This window comes from Mesoplodon bidens (genome assembly GCF_964165515.1).
Source record: "Mesoplodon bidens genome assembly, chromosome: 1".
NCBI lineage: Eukaryota > Metazoa > Chordata > Mammalia > Artiodactyla > Ziphiidae > Mesoplodon > Mesoplodon bidens.
The window spans coordinates 128,621,953-128,643,917 of NC_138176.1; the positions used below are offsets into that span (position 1 = coordinate 128,621,953).

General features: G+C 30.7%; 1 protein-coding gene across 1 annotated transcript in view; it reads left to right on the plus strand.

Moving 5' to 3' along the window:
• Positions 1 to 21,965, plus strand: part of TECRL (trans-2,3-enoyl-CoA reductase like) — a gene marked incomplete at both ends in the record, with an annotated part of 97,505 nt that overhangs the window by 68,755 nt on the left and 6,785 nt on the right. Inside the window, 4 exons of the mRNA XM_081231091.1 lie at positions 1,128 to 1,233; positions 2,479 to 2,551; positions 8,365 to 8,408; positions 18,840 to 18,897. Of these exons, the coding sequence (XP_081087217.1) occupies positions 1,128 to 1,233; positions 2,479 to 2,551; positions 8,365 to 8,408; positions 18,840 to 18,897 (281 nt within the window). The remainder of the gene's footprint in view (positions 1 to 1,127; positions 1,234 to 2,478; positions 2,552 to 8,364; positions 8,409 to 18,839; positions 18,898 to 21,965) is intronic.

Genomic DNA, 21,965 nt, shown 5'->3' on the forward strand with positions numbered 1-21,965 from the left:
GACCAAACATAAAACAAACTAAACAAAACAAAAGCTGCATTGACTCCATAGGAAAGGAAATTTGAACTTTTTCAGTCTATGGTACTTGCTAAAGGACAATCAAACAATGAAAAAAGTATTTTGAATATTATAAAATGTCAAATGCATTGTAAGTATGTTTTGAATACTTTTAAAGTTGTAAATTTTCTGCTTCAATCTTAAGGCATATTGATATGAGCATATTTACAATTATTATATTTATATATATATTCCTTGGGCAGATGTGAACATACAATTTATGACTGTTATTATGAAATATCTTGAGAGTCATCAGAAGTAAATTTATAGAAACTGTTGTTACAGTACTTTTATTATTAAATAAATTTAGAAATTTTCTAGAATAAAAATATCAAAAGAACTTGTGTTTTGGTTACCAGAAACAATATTTCCTGATAAATTGAAAGTTGTAGCATACAAGTGAACCTATTTACAAAACAGAAATAAAGTCACAGATATAGAAAACAAACTTATGATTACCAAGGGGGAAAAGTGGGGGAAGGATAAATTGAAAGATTGGCATTGACATATACACACTACTATGTATAAAATAGATAACTAATAAGAACCTACTGTATAGCACAGAGAACTCTATTCAATACTCTATAATGATCTATATGGGAAAAGAATCTAAAAAAGAGTGAATATATGTATATGTGTAATTGATTCACTTTGCTATACAGCAGAAACTAACACAACATTGTAAATCAACTATACTCCAGGAAAAATTAATTTTAAAAAAGATGTAACTTCAAAAATAAGAAAAAGGGACTTCCCTGGCAGTCCAATGGTTAAGACTTTGCCTTCCAACGTAAGGGATGTGGGTTCAATCCCTGGTCAATCCCTGGTCAGGGAGATCCCACATGCCTCGGGGCCAAAAAGCCAAAACATAAAGCAGAAGCAATATCGTAACAAATTCAATAAAGACTTTAAAAATGGTCAACATAAAAAAACAAGAAAATAAAAAAAAATAAGAAAAAGAAAGTTGTAGAAAACTAAAAAAAAAAAAAAAAATTAAAATATCTTATGTATAAAGTGACCCAGATTTTTGGAAGGGAATTTAATGTGTTTGTGTTTTATTTTCTTTCCAGCTTGGCCTGCTTCTGTCATTGTATACACTATATCCGATACCTTTTGGAAACCTTATTTGTTCACAAGGTTTCTGCAGGACATACGCCTTTGAAAAATTTGATAAAGGTGGGAACTGATATATTTTGTAATTTTAATTGTTATTGAGAAATTTTATGTATTGGATCATCTACATCATCATTAAATCATGTTTATTTCTCTCAAGCTTAGATTTTTCTTTTCAGCTTTATCAGCATATCTTAAACATTCTGCTCCTGAAATGCCCTTTCCTGAGCGATCTATTTCATTGGAGCTGCCCTCAACCAATAACATCACATAAAATATTTGGCATGACCTTACGTTACAAGTTACATACTTTTAGGCACCCTTAAGTTTGGAAATACTTAGCACTGAATTCAGATTAAGTGCCACTTGAAGAGGAAGAATTTCATATATAAACCCTCTTATAAATATACATTTGTGGGATTAAAATGATGATGCTACACCCTATATTTGTGATTGGTGTCAGTGTAATGCCAATATCTTTGCTCTTCCCCCAAATGGTAAATACAAACATTATTAACCATCAATTAACTATCAAGAAAACAGGAAATGTTCTGGAACATTGAAATGGAAATGTACATTAGATAACATGGTGCAATTCAGTTTTTCAATTCAAATTAAAATTTATTTTAATTTTTTTCCAATTTAAAATTTAGTTTCAGAATGAATTATTTCTTCACTAAAATATTCCTGAGTTTTAGCAAATATCTGTTTTCTTAGAATTTCAACAAGCAGACATTCCATTGTTGTCATTATAATGAAACAGTAAACTCTAGAACTTTTACAAACCTCAAAAAATCATTTAGACTAGCTTCTCTTTTGAGAGAAGGTATTAAAATTCGTCATGTATGATCAGCATCATAGCCTAGTACACCTAAAACCAGGCCATTTCCCTCTATAATCAATCAAGAAGCATTACTACTAATGATTAAATAATTCATTCTTTTATTCATTTACTGTTGGAAAATATTTATTATTTTTATAACTTCACTCCTATTTACTACTTGCTAGACAAAGCTATTCTTGAAAAATCTTCATAAAATACATTGTTACATTTCTCTATATCCTAAATCCTCATTTATATTAACAAGTATTGAGCAAAGAAATGCATTTTCTTAGTGACATCAAATAGGTACTTTTAAAATACTACTTTACTGAATGAAGAAGCATTTCATTTAACTAGCTTAGAAAATTTTTTATACCAAAATGCTGCAGTGTGACATATAAATGTATGGGGTGACTTCAAATGATGTGATATATATTATATATATATATATATATTCCCTAACTTTTATTTTGTTTTATTTGTAGAGTTGTGCCTTTTATTGGGGATTCACTTCTTGGATTGCCTACTACATTAATCACCCATGGTATACACCACCATGTATGTAGAATTTATTCTTCTATACCCATACTAAATTGCCAACATCAAAACTCTGTTCTAAACTACATAGAAATGATGAATGACATGGCACATATAAAGGAATAAGAAAATAATGAAAAATGTCAATTTTAAATTGCTTTCATAATACTCCATTAAATTTTTATGTAGGCTTAAAAGACCAAATTTGACTGACATATTTTGATTTAATTTCTTTCCATAGAAACTCTAGCAAAAAATGTAAGTTGACTATAAGCCTTCAAAATGACAGTAAAATGAAAGAGTAAAGATGAAAAAGAAACATGCCATACAATCACATAATCATGTACAACCATCAGGATTCTTAAAATAAATAATTAAATTATTCTTTTAAATATAACTTCAAAAGAAAAAAACATAGAGGCTTTTTTTCCTGTGACATATTGTTCCCTATTTATAACTTTATTAAATGTCTTATCCCTTGACTCAGATGAAGCAATTTAGCGAACTGCACACTGGAACCAAATCTAAATCCTCAGTTCCTAATCTTGGGGGAAACATACCTGTCCTGATCAAAGAATTCCATTTCTTTTATCTTCTGTGGACCTTTCTCTTCTCAGGTTTTATTGCAGCTTACAAGGCACACACAGCAGAGTGTTGACCTTTCATATTGAACTGAGAGTTATTCTTTGTGGTCTATTTCTAGTTTATAAAGTTTGAAAATAAATGGATATAAATGATGTATTCAAGCTTTATTTTAGATTTTATAAAATAACATAAAACTTAAAGACATTAAAATAAATTAATATCTTTTCTTGAAGCAATGACACAGAGAATTATATTATTCAGGGTTTTTGCCAAAATCAGCAAATCTAATTCAGCAATCACAGTAAATGATTGCAATGTTTAGAACTTTAACTCTTCTAAATACTAACAAATTAACTATGAATACTGAAGGAGAAAATTCCCTGATCTCACAAAACTCTAACTGATTTTTAAAAATATTTTAACAGAAGATGTGCCTTCTAACTTTAGAACATGAACAGAAAATTTTTTTAAATATTTTTTATCCATAGTATGTTTAAAAAGAGGAGCCTCTGAAAAATGCTACATTCATATACTGATACAAAATAATAGAGGTTAACTGTGTTAATATATGCAAAATATTTATGGAACACATTGTTTGTCAAGAACTGTAAAATTGCTATTTCTTTTGTAATTGGAAACAATATTACTATGTAAGTGTTAATATTCCCCACTATATATTAGGAAAATAAGGCTCTGAAAGTTTAATTTTACTGTGCTTAAGACTCTTAAATGAATATGATGCAAGGAGGACTCAAATAATGTGAAAATATATAGAGCATTACAATACCTATTCCAAGTGGAGAGTGAATATCATGTACAGGCACTGCATGCTTTGCATGGCTCTGATATGCATAGATTTCAGTTTTTATGGTTTATTTAAATAATACCAGCCCCTAAAACCATGCTTCAAATTCAGTTACCACATATGCTAATTGCAATTGCACAAAGTACAAACTTTGCAGCTAGCTCTTTAGTCCACATATCACTCTATAAATAACGGATGCACATCATGGTCAGTGACATCTGATGGTGGTTGATAACTGCACATCTCTTATTCAGTTCACTCACAACCAGCAAATAACTGGAACAATTGTGGAGTCTGGGAAGTCCAAGACCAAGGTGCTGGCAGATTGGGTTCCCTGGTGGGGGCTCTCTTCCTGACTTGCAGATTGCTCCCTTCTCACTGTGTGCTCACATAGTGGAGAGAGAGAAAGCAAGCTCTCTGGCATCTCTTCTATTAAGGACACTAATTCCCATCAAAAGGACCCTAACCTCATGACCACATCTAAACTTAATTACTTCCCAAAAGCTCCATCTCTAAACACCATTATATTGAAGGTTGTGGTTTCAAGATCTAAATGTTGGGAGGCACCATTCAGTCTATAGCAATAGTGGGGGGGGGCGCTAGGATAATTAGCCCACATTGCAGGCAAATAATGGGATCTAATTTGTCATGTGATTATGACATTTGTTAGATTTTATTTTTTCCTTAGAATTTCACTTTTCTGCATAAATGCTACAAAAAGTTTGATCCTTGCATTCATTATCTCTGCCTAAGATTTTTAAAGATTGTTCTTCCCCTTTTATAACTCTTTGATTAGAATTTATAGATTAAAAATTTTGATTATATATTAGGTTGTAAAAGTCCAATGCTGTTCCTTCAAAGTAGAACTAGTACAAACTACACTATCTTTACTTTTTAAATTAATTTTATTGAAGTATAGTTGATTTACAATGTTGTGTTAGTTTCTGCTGTGCAGCAAAGTGAATCAGTTATACATATACCTGTATCCACACTTTTTTAGATTCTATTCCCTTATAGGTCATTACAGAGTATTGAGTAGAATTCCCTGTGCTATACAGTATGTTCTTATTAGTTATGTATTTTACATATAGTAGTGTATATATGTCAATCCTAATCCCCCAATTTATCCCTCCCCCCCATTCCCCCTAGGTAACCATAAGTATGTTTTCTACATCTGTGACTCTACTTATGTTTTGTAAATAGGCTTATATGTGGAATCCAAAAAAAATGGTACAAACTTCTTTATCTTTGGATGAGATGAACCAAACCTGAAAACATAGATAAGTACAAAAAATTTTTAAACAAAAATTTTAAAACTAGATACTTAAAAACCTATTCCTAAATAACTATTGAATCTAAAAGTAAAAATACTAATATTACAGAAAAGACTATGACAGTGACAAAAGAGTAAACAGTACACATCAAAGCTTTTTTAGCCAAGTAGTTATAATCTTATTAAATAATCTTTTTAAGGAAAATGAAACAAACATACTAATTAAACAAGTTAAAAATTCCTTTATATTAAAACACTGTACTCAAACTATATGCTGCATTAAGTTCAGGTATTAAGAGTTGTAGAATAGTTGAGCCAATTTTTAAATTATTTCCCTTGAAAATTTTCTTTAAAACCTGAATGCTTACAATGTAATCTTCCTTCATTTCATCCTCACAATTAGAAGAAAGAAAGAAACAGTGGTTGTATTTTTTATGCGTGCTTAATTTTTTCATCATATTTTTCTGTGCTTTCACTTTGTATATGTTCTTTTGACTTACATACTCAAGTGTTTAATTCAGGATATTTTTTCCTTACTACAGATATGATAATTAATTTTCCGTTATTTTTATGTTGTCATAATTTACATTGTGCTTTGCCCTTTACATCAACTGGGTTTTTTTTTCACCTCTTTCTATATTCTCTGCACTAACAGTTTCACATTTTTTATAGCCCTATTCTCAACAGATCTGACTGCACAAAATAAATAGCATCTGCACATTTACACACACAAAGTACTTAAATGAAAAACAACATATGGTATGTATTTCCAACGCATATACCATTACGGAGGTCACTTTACATACTTGAACAATATTTAAAATAAATAAGAAAAATATATTATCATAACTGGACTGCCCAATGGCAGGAATATTCCATTAACCATAAACTGGAATGCATATGTTCAGGAAGTTTAATACAAAAATATTTAGTATCAAAAACAGTCAAGGAAAAATGACCTATATTTTTGCCTATCTAAATGTGAAATATTATACAAATTATAAAAACATTATAGAAAGTTTTAATGCTTTCTAATATTTTTTCTAGAAAGTTTGTTTCAAATTGTATTATTTGTAACTTTTTTTGGAAATAAATATAAAAATACTTTAAAATTACACTCTTTGGCCCAATACCTTTTTATCACATCATTATTTTTTCTCACTAAAAAATGAAAAAGGCATATCTTCACAGTCTTGATGCATGAAATGTTCTGAACCCTCTCATCCCTGTGTTAATATCTATTCATTTTTTTAGGTAAAAGTTCAGTCATGTACTCAAAGTTCTCCCTGATCTCCCTGATTACAACAAATCTTTCTTTTTAGCTCTTATATTAAATATTGCATAGATCCTTCTAAGTAACACATTAAAGTTGCATGCTTCCATTTGTTAGCATGTGATGAGTATTTGTTTCCTTGTCAGAAAATAATTTCTATTAAGATAAGGGTTGCATTTGTGTTTATTTATAATTACTTTATCCACAGTCACAGTCTGCCATATAAATTTCTAAAAACTAGTGTTGAATTAGTGAAGTTTAGTCTAGTAGTAGATACAAATTTTTAAAAATTATGGTCTCTAGGGATGAATACAAGCTAATTATTATGATTTAGCTAGAGAAAAATATTTAATTATATGGCAAAATGTGTATAACATAATATTAAGGGAATAAGTGATTATAAAATAATTCTATCAAATATGGTAAAAGTGTATAACAAATATGTATATTTCCAAAGGGAAAAATCTGAATATTAACTGGTTTTCCATGGATGAATTTTGTTTTCCCTTTACACTTTTATCTCTTTCAAAAATATCTCCATTAATATATTTTATTTTATAATAATATATATGCACTTTATAAAAACAAAACTTCCAATACATGTACATGTTTTACATATATCCATGCATAAATACTTATATAAAATTTAGCTATATTACCCTCTTAAGTTTCTAGCCCAAGGAAATAGAACTTAAATAAAAGATTTACATGGAAAAATGTTTGAAACAGTACTGTCTATTATTTATAAAATTAAAGTAATTCTAATTATGCAGCAATTGGATAATATTTAATGTTTTAAGACTAGTCACATTATACATTGTGATGTAGTTTCTATCATACCTTTGACCACGAATATTTAATAATATCGTAAAAGTCTTTAAATATATTCTTACATAAAAAACCCAAGATTCAAAATGAGTAATTACATTAATTTTTATTTGTGGATGTGTTTATATAAATAAATGCAATTTACATAAAACTAGAAGAAATGCAACTGTTAATACAGATAATGAGCTTATTAGATAATTTTAGTTTTCATTTTTTAATTTTTATTTTTATTTTTTATTTTTTGTGGTATGTGGGCTTCTCACTGCTGTGGCCTCTCCCGTTGTGGAGCACAGGGTCCGGACGCACAGGCTCAGCGGCCATGGCTCACGGGCCCAGCCGCTCCACGGCATGTGGGATCCTCCCGGACCGGGGCACGAACCCGCGTCCCCTGCATTGGCAGGCGGACTCTCAACCGCTGCGCCACCAGGGAAGCCCTCATTATTTTTGTATATTCCAAATCCTCCACTATAAACAAGGTGAATTTAGAACTCTCGTTCAAATTCCATTTTGTTCATTACTCTTTATGTGATTTGACATGTTATATAAAGTATAAATTTTTACTGTAAGGTGAGAACAATAATATTTGCTTCATGTGTTTGTTTTTATGATGAAAATATATAAAACACTTAAAATATTGCCTCTTGCAGAACATCAATGCAAAAATAAAAATTACTATTATTAGTATTTCTTTTTATTGTTGAACATTAAAAAAGAAGAGAGATTATTGAGTGCAATTACACACTAGGTCATACTAATATGCTTTTAAAATGACAAACAAGGTAAATTAAATCTGCTTTCAAAGAGTTTAATAATAAAAATTATAAATAGACTCCATTTATATTCTAAATATCATTACATCACTGGAAGAAAAGTATACATAGAAAGCAAAATATTGTCATCTCTTTAGATTGCAAAAGTATCATTCCAAAAGGTCAGAGAGTACATATCACATATCACATAGTACTTTTTATTAGAGAGTAGTGATATACAATAAGCCTTTCCTGAATTATATCTATAGTTTGCCAATCCAGAAAATGAGTGTTTACATAACATCTTCTTCTGCTTTCTAGCATTTGGAAACAGGCAAGTCACAGTATCTGCTATCACTTTTCTGGTATGTATTATTTATATAATTTGCTATTCATGCTCTAATTGTGACATTATTAAGCATTAAAATAGATTGCATTTAAGGATTTGTCATGTAGAAAATATGATTTATTTTTATATTATATGCATAATGGCATTACATTAAATAAATCAAATAACTTCCCATAGTCAAGTCATTAGCTCTCTAAATCTTTTCATCAAAATGTCCTACTCATCTATAAAGGATGATTAGAATTATTTGAAATATAGTAAAATGTTGGGGAAAAATTAAACTTAGTAATTCTTCCAATTGTCTGCACATTTACCAACTTACAAACTGCTAAGAGCAGAACGTTTTACAAGTCTACCTGATGATTATGCAGAAAACTTTGGCATAATTGTTAAGTAATTCTGAATGAAAACAAAGTCTACTTTTGTGAATGAAACAGGGCTCTATACTATTTGTCCTCAGTCCAGTTCTTTAGATCATTCTATTTAACTTCACATATGCATTGTCTGAATCTGATACAGATCAATCTGACTACAAAATAGTCTTTATTATTTCTGAAATGAATTATTTTATTAGATATATATTTAGCTCCACATGTCATATAACTCCATGATTTCATTCTTTAGTCGTGTTTTCCCTCATTCTTGCCCTTGATAGATTAACTCTCATTATTCCTGTCGCTGATACATTGATAAACACCCATGATTCACACACATGACAAGATCCTTTGTGAAGTCTGTATTGAACAACTTATACACCACCATCTCATACAAGGAACAAATTATACACTACACTTTGTAAAAAGCTCTCATATGAACCTCTATGTGTATGTGTGTGTATATATACATAGATATATATGTATATAGAATTAATAATTTAGTTAATAACATCCACTACTGTGTTGGCTGTGAGAGGGGCAGGTTATGCTTTTATCTTTTTAGCACCTAGTATTTTACAAGTGTAATCACCACTTGCTTGAATAAATTACAAATTATTTTATTTAGAATTTTAAAGCAAATTGTTTGTAAATATATCACTGCCTTTTACTTTTCCATGTGTGTATATTGTTTATAGTCAGCAATCTTGCAATTCATTTATTTTGATGCCTTCATTGTTAACCTATGTGGAACCAAGTCTAATGTTCTCTGTGTATTAACTACTCAGTAAATGTGAGCAAATGGAAGAATAAATTGATGAGTGAACAAAATAATAACCACACACTTGCTATTTATTCAGATATGTATTTAGATTAATATCTGATTGTTTTATTTTTCCTCCTTATCTCCTACTTTTTTTGGCAACTCATTTACTGTAATTTATTTCATTGTAAATATTTACACAGCTCCCATTTTATATAATACTCTGATTTCTTCCCTTTTCTCATATGTGATATGGTTATAAATCCATGGCTCTGGTGTGAAAGAAAAATTTTAACTTCTTAAAACACTATATGTCATAATAGTTATAATATTTTTCTTAAAAAGTGAAAAGAGACATAATTGGAAATAATCAAAATTCTAATAGTTTACTATGTACACTTTCCCCTAAAGATTTTTAAAAACTCTGTCCTTTTTATTAACATAGTAATTTACTAATTCTTCCTCCTTATACATGCCTTTATTAGTCAGTGCTATTTTATACATTATCAACTGGAAAACATTTATTAAATAATAACAAGAAGAATTAGGCAAATAGGAAAACTTTATCACAGTTGCTGTCTTATTTGAGCCAAGGCACCAAACTACACAAATACCAATTAATAGTAGCATAGACTATGTCCAATACAGACGTACTAGGTAAATGTAATAACTTTACTTCCACATTTCAAAGCAACATAAGTTCCACTGTGACTGTTAAAATTGTAAATTGTGATGACAAATATAAAAGGCCTTCTAGCATAACCCTCCCAGACTTCAGACAAGACTACAAAGCTACAGTAATCAAAACAGCATGGTACTGGCACAAAAACAGACATACAGATCAATGGAACAGAACAAAGAGCCCAGAAATAAGCTCCCACACCTACAGTCAATTAATCTTTGACAAAGGAGGCAAGAATGTATAATAGAGAAAAGAAAGTCTCTTTGGCAACTGGTGTTGGGAAAGCTGGACAGCGTCATGTAAATCATTGTAGTTAGAACACTCCCTCACACCACACACAAAAATAAACTCAAAATGGCTTTAACACTTAAATATAAGACATGACACCATAAGACTCCTAGAAGAGAACATAGGCAAAAGATTCTCTGACATAATTCATAGCAAAGTTTTCTTAGGTCAGTCTCCCAAGGCAGTAGAAATAAAAGCAAGAATGAAAAAATAGGACCTAATCAAACTTATAGGCTTTTGTACAGCAAAGGAAACTATAAAGAAATGAAAAGACAACCTATGTATTGGGAGAAAGTATTTGCAAACAATGCAACAGACAAGGGCTTAATTTCCAAGATATACAAACAGCTCATACAACTCAATAACAACAACAAAAACAAAAAACAACCCAATCAAAAAATGAGGAGAAGACCTAAATAGACATTTCTCCAAAGAAGACATACGGATGGCGAATAAGCACATGAAAAGATGCTCAACAATGCTAATTATTAAAGAAATGCAAATGAAAACTACAATTATGTATCACCTCACACCACTCAGAATGACAATCATTCAAAAGTCTACAAATAACAAATGTTGAAGAGGGTGTAGAGAAAAGGGAATCCTCCTACACTGTTGGTAGGAATGTAAATTAGTGCAGCCACTATGGAAAACAGTATGGAGGTTCCTTAAAAAACTAAAAATAGAGGTACCATATGATCCAACAATGCCACTCCTGGGCATGTATCTGGAGAAAAATCTGATTTGAAAAGATACATGCACCCAATGTTCACAGTGGCACTATTTACAATAGCTAAGACATGGAAGCAACCTAAGTGTCTATTGACAGGTGAATGGATAACAAAGATGTGGTATATATAATGGAATATCACTCAGTCATTAAAAATAAAATAGTGCCATTTGCAGCAACATGGATGGACCTAGAGATTATCATACTAAGTGAAGTAAGTTAGACAGAGAAAGACAAATATCATATGATATCACTTTTATGTGAAATCTAAAATATGATACAAAATGGAAACAGACTCACAGACATAGAAAACAAACTTATGGTTACAAAAGGGGAGAGTGGGGTGGGGGAAGGGATAAATTAGGAGCTTGGGATTGGCAGATGCAGGCTACTGTGTACAAAATAGATAAACTACAAGGCCCTAATGTATAGCATAGGGAAATATATTCAATATCTTGTAATAAACTATAATGGAAAAGAATAAAAATAAGTAAATAAAATAAAAAGGCCTGCTAATTCTGGAACTTCTTAATGTAGGCAAGACACATTGAACTTTTACTAATAAAATATGATAGTAAGATATAAATTTTAGGAAATTGATTCTAATACAGAATATAACAACTAGTGAGTTTATTGAGCTTGTATATAATCACCTAAATTGAAGATTCCTACCATATTTTTATGAACATAACACCCTATAGTTCAAGGTTAAATTTTTCATTCATAATAACTGAAAACATATGTGTGAGTTTCAGGTTTTATCACAAATACATATGTGCAAAGAGTTTAGAAAAAATAAGCAAACTGTTTTTAAGTCCAATCTATTACAAATTATTTTATATTAAAATTACCAGTATATAGTAGAATCAATTATATAGAAGAAACAAAGGGGAAATTCGCGGGTCAATCTTGTATAATATAAAATTCAACCAGAAAATGTGTATCTTATTTGCAAGTGCTTATGTTTTTGCTAATAAAATGTTATGTTTGGAAAACTTCATGTTCTTCATTTATTGATCTATACACTCTTTCAACACAGAAGAAGAAAAGTATTATTCACTAAAGTTGGTTTAGCTTCTGTAGAGCCAGATTACCACTTGGTAAGAAGATAATATGTTAGAACTGTGTTGAATATGATTACAGTTAATTCTTAATTATTAATGGATGAATCATCCCTTTTGCGGAATAACCATTAACAATTATAACTTTTTCTTCTACTCCCTCCATTTTCTTTCTACTAATATTCTGAGTTCCCTAATACACTAAACAAAATATGTCAAGCAAAACAAGACACTTCACAATGTGTACATAATATATTCCAAAATTAGGTAATGATTCTTTGTGGAAAATCTTTGATTTTGGTGAGTTTTGACATTTAAACTATGTTCTAAGAAGTATTTTATCACCCCTCCTTTTGTATAAATTCTTTTTGACTTTCAACACAATTTACCTCCCTTGAATATATTCTGGTATCACAAAATCTACAAGGAAAAAAATCAAATATGGAAAATCAAATATATGCAACTCTATAAGCACTTTAGAATATCTCTCTACAAAACTTTTAGCTGTAATTTTGATTTTCTGCCGCAAATATTGTTGAGACACACTATAATCCAGGCTCTTCATATTTCTATGACCCCCCTAATTATCCTCTGAACCCAACTTCACCCACAAAACACCAAAATTACCATTACAAAACAATATATATTTTACATAAATAATAATCCCGTTTCCTTTATCCACTCTTTCTTTCAACTTTATTTTTGCTCTCCAGAAGCAATTGATTGTCAATTCTTTGTACATTGAGCATTACATCAGAAAAGAAATTTCTTTCTTGCTTTTCTTACTGTCTTCAATAATGTACAAAATGGGAGGAATAGATAACAATGCATAAGACATGGTTTGAAAAGTGGTGACATTAATTTTTCTCCGTGGTTTTACCTCTGTGTCCTAATTTTCACAATTAGTTATTCGCTCATTTAGGTTGAGTTTGTTTTCTCATTATTAAAATGCAAATACTCTTGGAGAAATAATAAATTAGGCTCTTATCAAGAAGTCACACCTGCTCTTGTAGAATTTAGCTGAAAAGGACATTGTAAATAGCACAATAATTTTTGATTAGGGGAGAGGATTCTGGGAATGATATATCATAGCTTTTAATAAGGGTGGAGGAGAGTGGGGCCCTGCTGTGGAAACCACAGAAACGCTAGTGAAGTGCTTGTGAGTATTTAGTATTTGTGGATGAGATGAATGAGGGGAGAAAAGATGAACCAAAGTTAAATATTTTCAGCAGTTTGCTCAGATTTGGTCATGACAATTTTTTTTGGATCCTCTGCCAACTCTTGAGAGATACCAATAAAATGATTTACATTTACTCCTTACTGCAGACTTGAAATCTAGGACTCTTTGTTTTCTCATCATTTTCGCTTCTTCTTAAAGCCCCTGAAATATCTGACATAAATAATAACATAAATGGGAATCAACATTTATACCTAAATTTGAACTCATCACTTCTTCTTAAATAACTTATTTAGAAAACTAGTTTTAAGAAATTAATGATATAAAATTAATACATATTATATTTTGCTATTTCATTATAATTTGTTATAATTATTGTTGTTTTTCAGCTAAAACTGACTTACTCCTAATTATAGTAGTGATTTAAAATAAAATCAGCAGTTACTATAACCATAAAAATTGTCATCTTGATATATAATTATCAAAAAATATAATTATAAATTATATATAAATATATAATATCAAAGCTAATATAAAAGAATCCCCAAAATAATGACGTGTTTTAACAATAATTAACTACATAGTATATATTTATTAAAAAAATAATATTTATTTTAAAAATTCTACTCTATTTTAAAATTCTACTGCTATTCTTATACTATATTGTTATGCTATATGTGCACATTCTTATGTTATACAATATTTCATGAAAGCTCTATGGATTAAAAAAATTCAGATATCCCCAAAATTGTGCTAATGAGATGGATCAGAGAAATAAAATAAACTATTTTTAAGCATTAAGTCAATTCCAAAATCAGACTTTGAGGTGCAATTTATGAGTGAAAATATCCTCTCCTATAGCAAAGTTTAGGCAATAAAATATTAGTTTCATGCAAAAAATAAATTACTAAAAGAACTAGTAAATTTTATCATTCATATCATATAATAATATAAATATGATGTATGAAATTTTAGTTAAAATCCTTCAGTTTTTCACTTTTAAAAGTATATTGGTTAAAGCAAAGAAAATACAATGGAGCAAAGACAGTCATAAGTGGTGCTGAAATGACTAGACATTCACATGCCAAAAAAAAAAAAAAATCTAGACCTAGAACTTACACTCAACACAAGAATTGACTCAAAATGGATCACAGACCTAAATGTGAAACACAAAACTATAACATCCTTAGAAGATAACATAGAAGAAAACCTAGATGACTTTAGGTATAGCAATGACTTTTTAGATACAACACCAAAACACAATCCATGAAAGCAATAAGTGGTAAGTTAATTTATTAAAATGTAACACTGCTTTGCAAAGACAATGTCAAGAGAATGAGAAGACAAGCATAGCCTGGGAAAATAAGTTGCAAAAGACACGTCTGATGAAATACTGTTATCCAACATATTAAAAAAGAAAAACCTCTTAAAACTCAACAATAAGACAAACAACTTGATTAAAACATTGACCAAGACCTTAACCAATACTTCACAAAAGAAGATATACAGATGGCAAATAAGCATATGAAAAGATGCTCCACATCATTTATCATCAGGGAAATGAAAATTAAGACAACAACAGGACACCACTATACACCTATAGAATAGCCAAAGTCCAAAACACTGATGACACCAAATGCTGGTGAGGATGTGGAGCAATGAGAACTATCACTCACCACTGATGCGAATGGCACTGCCATTTTAAAAAGACTGACATTTCTTACAAAATTAAACTTACTCTTACCATGTGATCCAACAATTATGCTCCTTAGTATTACCCAGAGGAACTGAAAATGTATGTCTATACAAAACCTTGTACAGGGATGTTTATAGCAGCTTTATTTATAATTGGCAAAATTTGGAAGCAGTAAAGATATCCTTCAGTAGGTGAATGGATAAATAAACTGTGGTATATCCAGACAATGGGATAGTATTCAGTGTTAAAAAAAAAAATGAGCTATCAATCCATGAAAAAATCATGGAGAAACCTTAAATGTATATTTAAACCAATCTAAAAAGCTTATATACGGTATGATTCCAACTCTATGATATACTGGAATAGCCAAAGCTCTGGTGACAGTAAAAAAAAAAAAAAAAAAAAAAAATCAGTGGTTTCCAGAAGTTGGAGGGAGAAGGATGAACAGGAGGAATACAGAGGATTTTTAGGGCAGTGACGATACTCTGTATGATACCAAAATGATAGATAAATGTCATACATTTGTCCAAACATAGAATGTATAACACCAAGCAAACTGTAATGTAAACTGTGCACATCGGTTGATAATGATGTGTCAATGTAGGTTCATCAAATGTAACAAATGTACCAGTCTGGTGGTGGGTGTTGATAATGAAGGAGGTTATGCATGTATTGGCAGGGAGTCTGTAAGAAATCTCTGTAACTTCTCCTCAATTTTGCTGTGTACTTCACACTGCTCTAAAAAAAAATTGTCTTAATGAAAAAAAATCATAGGTTGGTATTCATGTACTTTCTGTTAAACCAATAATTAATATACTGAATATATTTCCTCTGAAGCACATGTATATTATCCTTTTTAAAAAAATGGAATCACATATAAGTGGGTTTCATAATAAAAGAGTAGAGATTAGGAATTAGAATAAAGTTCTATAATTTTATGATCATAGTAATATAAATTATCATGTTATGACTTAATGAATGCTGAGACAGTATCATATTGGCTTATATTATCAAATAGTATTTCAGTGTATGTGATATACCTTATCCCTTAAAGTAGAAACTAACTCTCCAAAAAGAAAAAAAAAAAAAAAAGAAAAGAAACTAACTTCCCAAGATCAGAAGAGTTGATATATTTTACAGGTGAAACTTTTTGTAATTATATATTTAGCCTAGATTTTCCTTATTCTTGAAATATTTATTAAGGTAAAATAAATATAACAAAATTATAATTATTGTTATTATCATTATTATAGAGAAAAAATAGCCAAAACTCAAGCTTTAGAGTGTTAGAAACATTTTAGCAGATTCTGTTTCATATAAATTAGTAAAATGATTATCACATTGCTTAAATGATAAAGTTATAAGATATTAGAACTGCCAATAATTAATAAAAATGCATATAAAAATGTAGGGATAACATATGCAGACAAAAGATAGATATGGTCATCTAAAAATATTATGAGATCATAGAATAAAGGTTACTTGTTTTTGCTGTGGAAACTAAAAGTATTTTACTTTGATAATATGACAGCCTGACTACTTGATTGATGGCTACAAATTCTATATTAGGGCATTTGTCTGCTGTTGTTTGTTTTTCTATAGACACATCACTTTCACTATTTAAAGCAGAGAATGCTTAACATGATGAAACTTGTTAGGAAGAGCAAGATATATATCTCCCTGCAAGTTGGTCTCTCTGGAACCTTTGTTATGGTCATTGGCCACTGGCACCTTTGCCACAATGCCAACATGCTATGACTGAGGCACAATACAGTCATCTCCCCTTATCTGTGGGGGATACATTCCAAGGCTCTCATTGAATGTCTGAAACCTCATATAGTACTGAACCTTATACATATCATGTATTTTTTCTTAACATACATACCTATGGCTAAGTTTAATTTATAAATTAAGCACAGCAAGAGAATGTCAGAACAGATTAGAATGGCCGGAGATTTCATCATGCTGCTTAGGATGGAGGGCAATTTAAAACATATAAATTAATTTCTGTAATTTTCCATTTAATATTTTTGGACCTCAATTGACTGTGGGTAACTGAAACCACAGAAAGTGAAACTGCAGATAAGGGGGAGGGGCTACTGTGCCTAGTAGTAGACAATAAGAATCTTACTGCTGAAATTTTATATATTCTGATCCAATAATATCTTTCAACCTGAAAACAGTGGCACTTAATCAGGAATATTTTCAGAAAAATCTGTGGAGTACAATGTGATGCATGATATGTCACTTCTAATATATTAACCAAAGTGCTTTGTGGTTTATTAAAATTTAACATTCCCCACATTGTACATTGTTACATGTTTAGGTGTACTGATTAAAAATAAAATTGTAATCTCAACGAACTGAGAGTACAAAGCGTGCTGAAAGAAGTAAAAATGTTTTCATTACATTCTGATTCAAAACATTCTTTAAATGATGATTTTTTCCATGTAAAAAGTGTGATTTTTTTCAATTCTGTTAGCTGAAAATTTCATATTTCTTATTTATCCACCGAATGATAACTCTGAAGAAGAGAGTGGACTATTGAATCATTTTTTCAAATGAATGCTAGTGTGAAGCAACAAGTAGTCAATAAAGTTTTTATAAAATCAAGCACAAATGAATATTTAAAAATTTACTTTAAGCCACCCATATGCATCCAGGTACAAGTCTATTCGAATTTTTATCATTTACCATTCTAATGTTCTTTCTCACTTAAAACACTTCACCTAGTGGCTTCTTTTACTTTTAATTGTGGTAAAGAGAAAAATAGCATAACATTTACTATCTTAACCATTTTTAGCGTACAGTTCAGTAGTGTTATGTATATTCATACTGTTGTGCGATAGCAATTTTAAAATCTAGACCATCTTGTTCTTCACAACTAAAGCAATTTTGGTAATATCTGTGGGTTGCTTATATTTTGGATAGCATAACCTGCTATTAATAACGTAGTATTTATATATTGAATACAGGCTTTGCATTGAATCAGGTAAGGTGTATATGACAGACAAAGGAAACAGTCCTACCTTCAGAGGCTACATGTTGCAAATTCAAACAGTATTAGCCCAGGAGATATTGTTAACCCTGAAGCTTCTTAGAGGGTCATAATGGTCTACCAAACAGGGACAACTAGTGGAGTGTACATGATTAAGAGGTCAGGTGACAGACAAGCAACAAGTGACTTTGTGGGGCAGTACTGCTTACAATATATTTTCTAAACTGAGCTGAAACAAGCCAGGAACCATACTACTACCCTTGCAGTGGAAGGGTTGCTACTGTGTTAGTAAACCTGGAATATATAAACCTATGCCAAATATATCTTCAGTGATATGGCTTGTCTCTTCATGCTGTGAAAATTTACCTATTGTAACAAATACAAAGCAGATAATCAACAGGACCTGATTAACAAGGCAATTTGTACATAACTATCAAAAGCGATCAAGAATACCTTCAAAATCTCTACCTCAATGTAACTCATTCCTTTGATTCTACATATGTCCACAACAGCTTCTTTCATTGTTAAAATACAAAATTTCTTCTTCTTACAGTTAGAGTAACAGTATATTTTTGGATCTTTAGAATCAATATATTACATGGATATTTGTATATCTAAAAATGTATTTTTAAAAGAGACCCAAGTATATCACACTGAAAAGGTTGAAATGTTTTGCAGATTTGTGAAGCTGGAAATCATTTCATCAATGTACTGTTGGCTCATCCCAATCACACAGGTTAGTCATTTTTTCTAATCTCCTCTAGAGTGTATTATGCTAATTATTATTTTTTAAAGCAATAGTTGGAAACACTTAAGATTAGTATTCCCCAATTATTGCCCTTTTATACCTAAGTTTTCAAAATATTTGAACTATATTATATTCCCTAATTATGGTTTCTCTAAAGTGTGCATGTACAAACACATACACACACACACACACACAATCTCTCTCTCTCTCTCTCATTTAAATATATGAAGAAACAAACATGATTAAGAAGAAGTATGAAATCCTTTGATGAATATCCACATTTCTTAGCTTAACTTTCAATTCTTAATCTAATTTGCACAGTATGTTACAATCCTACTGTATTTCAAATGACTTCTTAAAGTTTTTCTAATAAAAGTGAATTTTATCTGACAAATTCAATGGCAGTGTAATAGCAATGTTAGGGAGAACATTTTGAGTTTACTGGTTTGCCAAAAGATTTGAAAAAATTTACAATGTCTATATAATTTATTTTTGGTAAATCAATACTCTCATTCAGGTTAAATTATAGGCAGGGATTCACAATGGCTTACTGTACATTGTACATAATTTAACCATAATTTCCAATAGCAGTGGTCAACGTTTGGATTTCATGTTTTTATCAATCTAGTTGCAAATATAAAGTTGTGTCTGTCTCTTCAAGTTTGTTTTAATATCTACCTGAATTTGTTAACATTTTCTTGTTTTGAACAGTTCTGGCAGGCTGGGGAAATATATGAAACACTTTCCAGAATATTTTTTCCCATAATACATAAAATTACAAAAGAAATGTATTATATTAGAATATTTGTGAACACATAAAAAGCTGTAATATAATATATAATAACATAAATGTTTTGATTCCTACATTACATAACACTTTGATCAGTACCATATTGATGACCATAAATTATATATATGGAAATCTAAAACAACTGTAATATTATTTGAAAATATTTCTGCCTGAAAAAAAATAACAGAATAATGCAAATAATATTCTGTTTTTTTGTCTGCATTTGTATTGAAGTAAATCTTACATTTTATTAAGAGGTTAAATGCCATTTTTATCTAATCCAAATTCATAGATCTACTGATTTCTCTTTGGAAGTATGTGAAGCGCAGATGAAAAACTTCTGATAGTCTGATTTTTTTAAGTATAGAAGCAGAACACAATACAATTTTATAAAAATGCTAACATTGTCAAAGTTATGAATATCACAACTTTTAGTCTTGACCCTGACCCTCTAACAATGTGACTTTGCTCAAGTTTCTCCATCTATCTGGAATACGCAGTCATTATTTGAAAATGAAAATTTTAAATCATAATGTTTGCAAAGTCAAACTTTGGAAATGTTTATGTGAGAAAGACTTTTCTATGTGTGTGTGTATGCTTTTACTCCACCCTTTACCTTGCTTTGTATGTTGCTCTTGCCAAGTCAGAAGCCAATCTAATCTTCCCTACTTGATTAAATTGGCTTGGTCTTTTGCTTCTAGACTCAGAATACTTTTTCTTTATCACTGAAGTCTATTAATTTTGTACAGAGTTTTGTAGGATATGTCTTAGATTTGATAATTCCAGATCAGTTTTCCCAGAGACATGATGTAATCTTCTAGTAGGTTGACTCATGTCTTTTTTTTTTAATTCTAGAAAGTTTTCTTGTATTATAGTTGAAAATTTGGTTACATTGTGGACTGTGAGGAGAGGGTGGGGTTACATTACATACATGTTACATCTGCCTCTATTTTATATATCACTTTCTGGTTTTAGCTTTTTGTTTTTGTTTTTTTTTCACTGTTTTTGTTCATCTACTTAATATCCCCTATTCTACTGAACATTCTACCCTTAGGCAAACTGAAATATGTACCATATTAGTAATGTGATATTTTTCTTTTTCTACAATTTAATTCTTGAGAAGAATCAATTTTTTTTTTTTTAGAAGATGTTGGGGGAAGGAGTTTTTATTAATTAATTTATTTTTGCTGTATTGGGTCTTCGTTTCTGTGCGAGGGCTTTCTCTAGTTGTGCCAAGCAGGGGCCACTCTTCATCACGGTGTGCGGGCCTCTCACTATCATGGCCTCTCGTTGCGGAGCACAGGCTCCAGATGCGTAGGCTTAGCAATTGTGGCTCACGGGCCTAGTTGCTCCGCAGCATGTGGGATCTTCCCAGATCACGGCTCGAACCCGTGTCTCCTGCAATGGCAGGCAGATTCAACCACTGTGCTACCAGGGAAGCCCTCAACTATTTTTTTGTTCCTGTTTTGTCCATACCTATTTTGAGTTCTGGGATTTCTTAACGGTTATGTTCTTTATTATCTGCAAATGCTTCTGTGTGTTAAAATTGTTCTCTGTTTTAATTTTGGGGGGAGTTATTTTTATCAGTTGGAAAAATTCTGGGTTTTTTCATATAGAAGCCTTATGTGAATATTTATCCACTTATGTTCATTTTAAATGTGTAGATTGTCGCTGAAGAGAAGTAACAAATGTTTTTACAGATGGGGTGTTTGAAGTGAAGTCTCTAAAGAATAAAGTGTGCTCTGGAGGGGATGGGGTGTTTCATTGTGTCTTTTGATCCTCTATACACTCCTTTGTTTTCTAAATTCCTTAATTCCCAGAAATACTACCTTCTTTCCCTTCCCCTCTAAGCCTTCAAAGCATTTTCTCCTTTCTTAGAAGCAGTGCCTTCTAATATGAAAACCTCCAGACTCACTACTCTCAAATCATTTCATTTCAGTTCAATGTATCCAGTGTCCTGATAACCTCAGGTCTCAGACCTTTTCTCAGAGTAAACCCTCTTCTTCTGATCATGGATTCTTGATATCTACATACACAGTGCACTCTTTTTCCTTACATAAAATCCTTATCCAACTCTCAGTTCCTGTGTCAGCTCTAAATGAGTCTCTGTTGCTCTTGGATTTTTATTTCCCCACTTACATATTAATTGAAGTTTGTAGTAATATCTGTACCTTAGATATGCTTTAGGCATGAATTATGGATTGGGGGACCATTTTATATTGACTGTTTAGGCAAGATGTCACAAAATGTGTTCCCCAGAAAACAC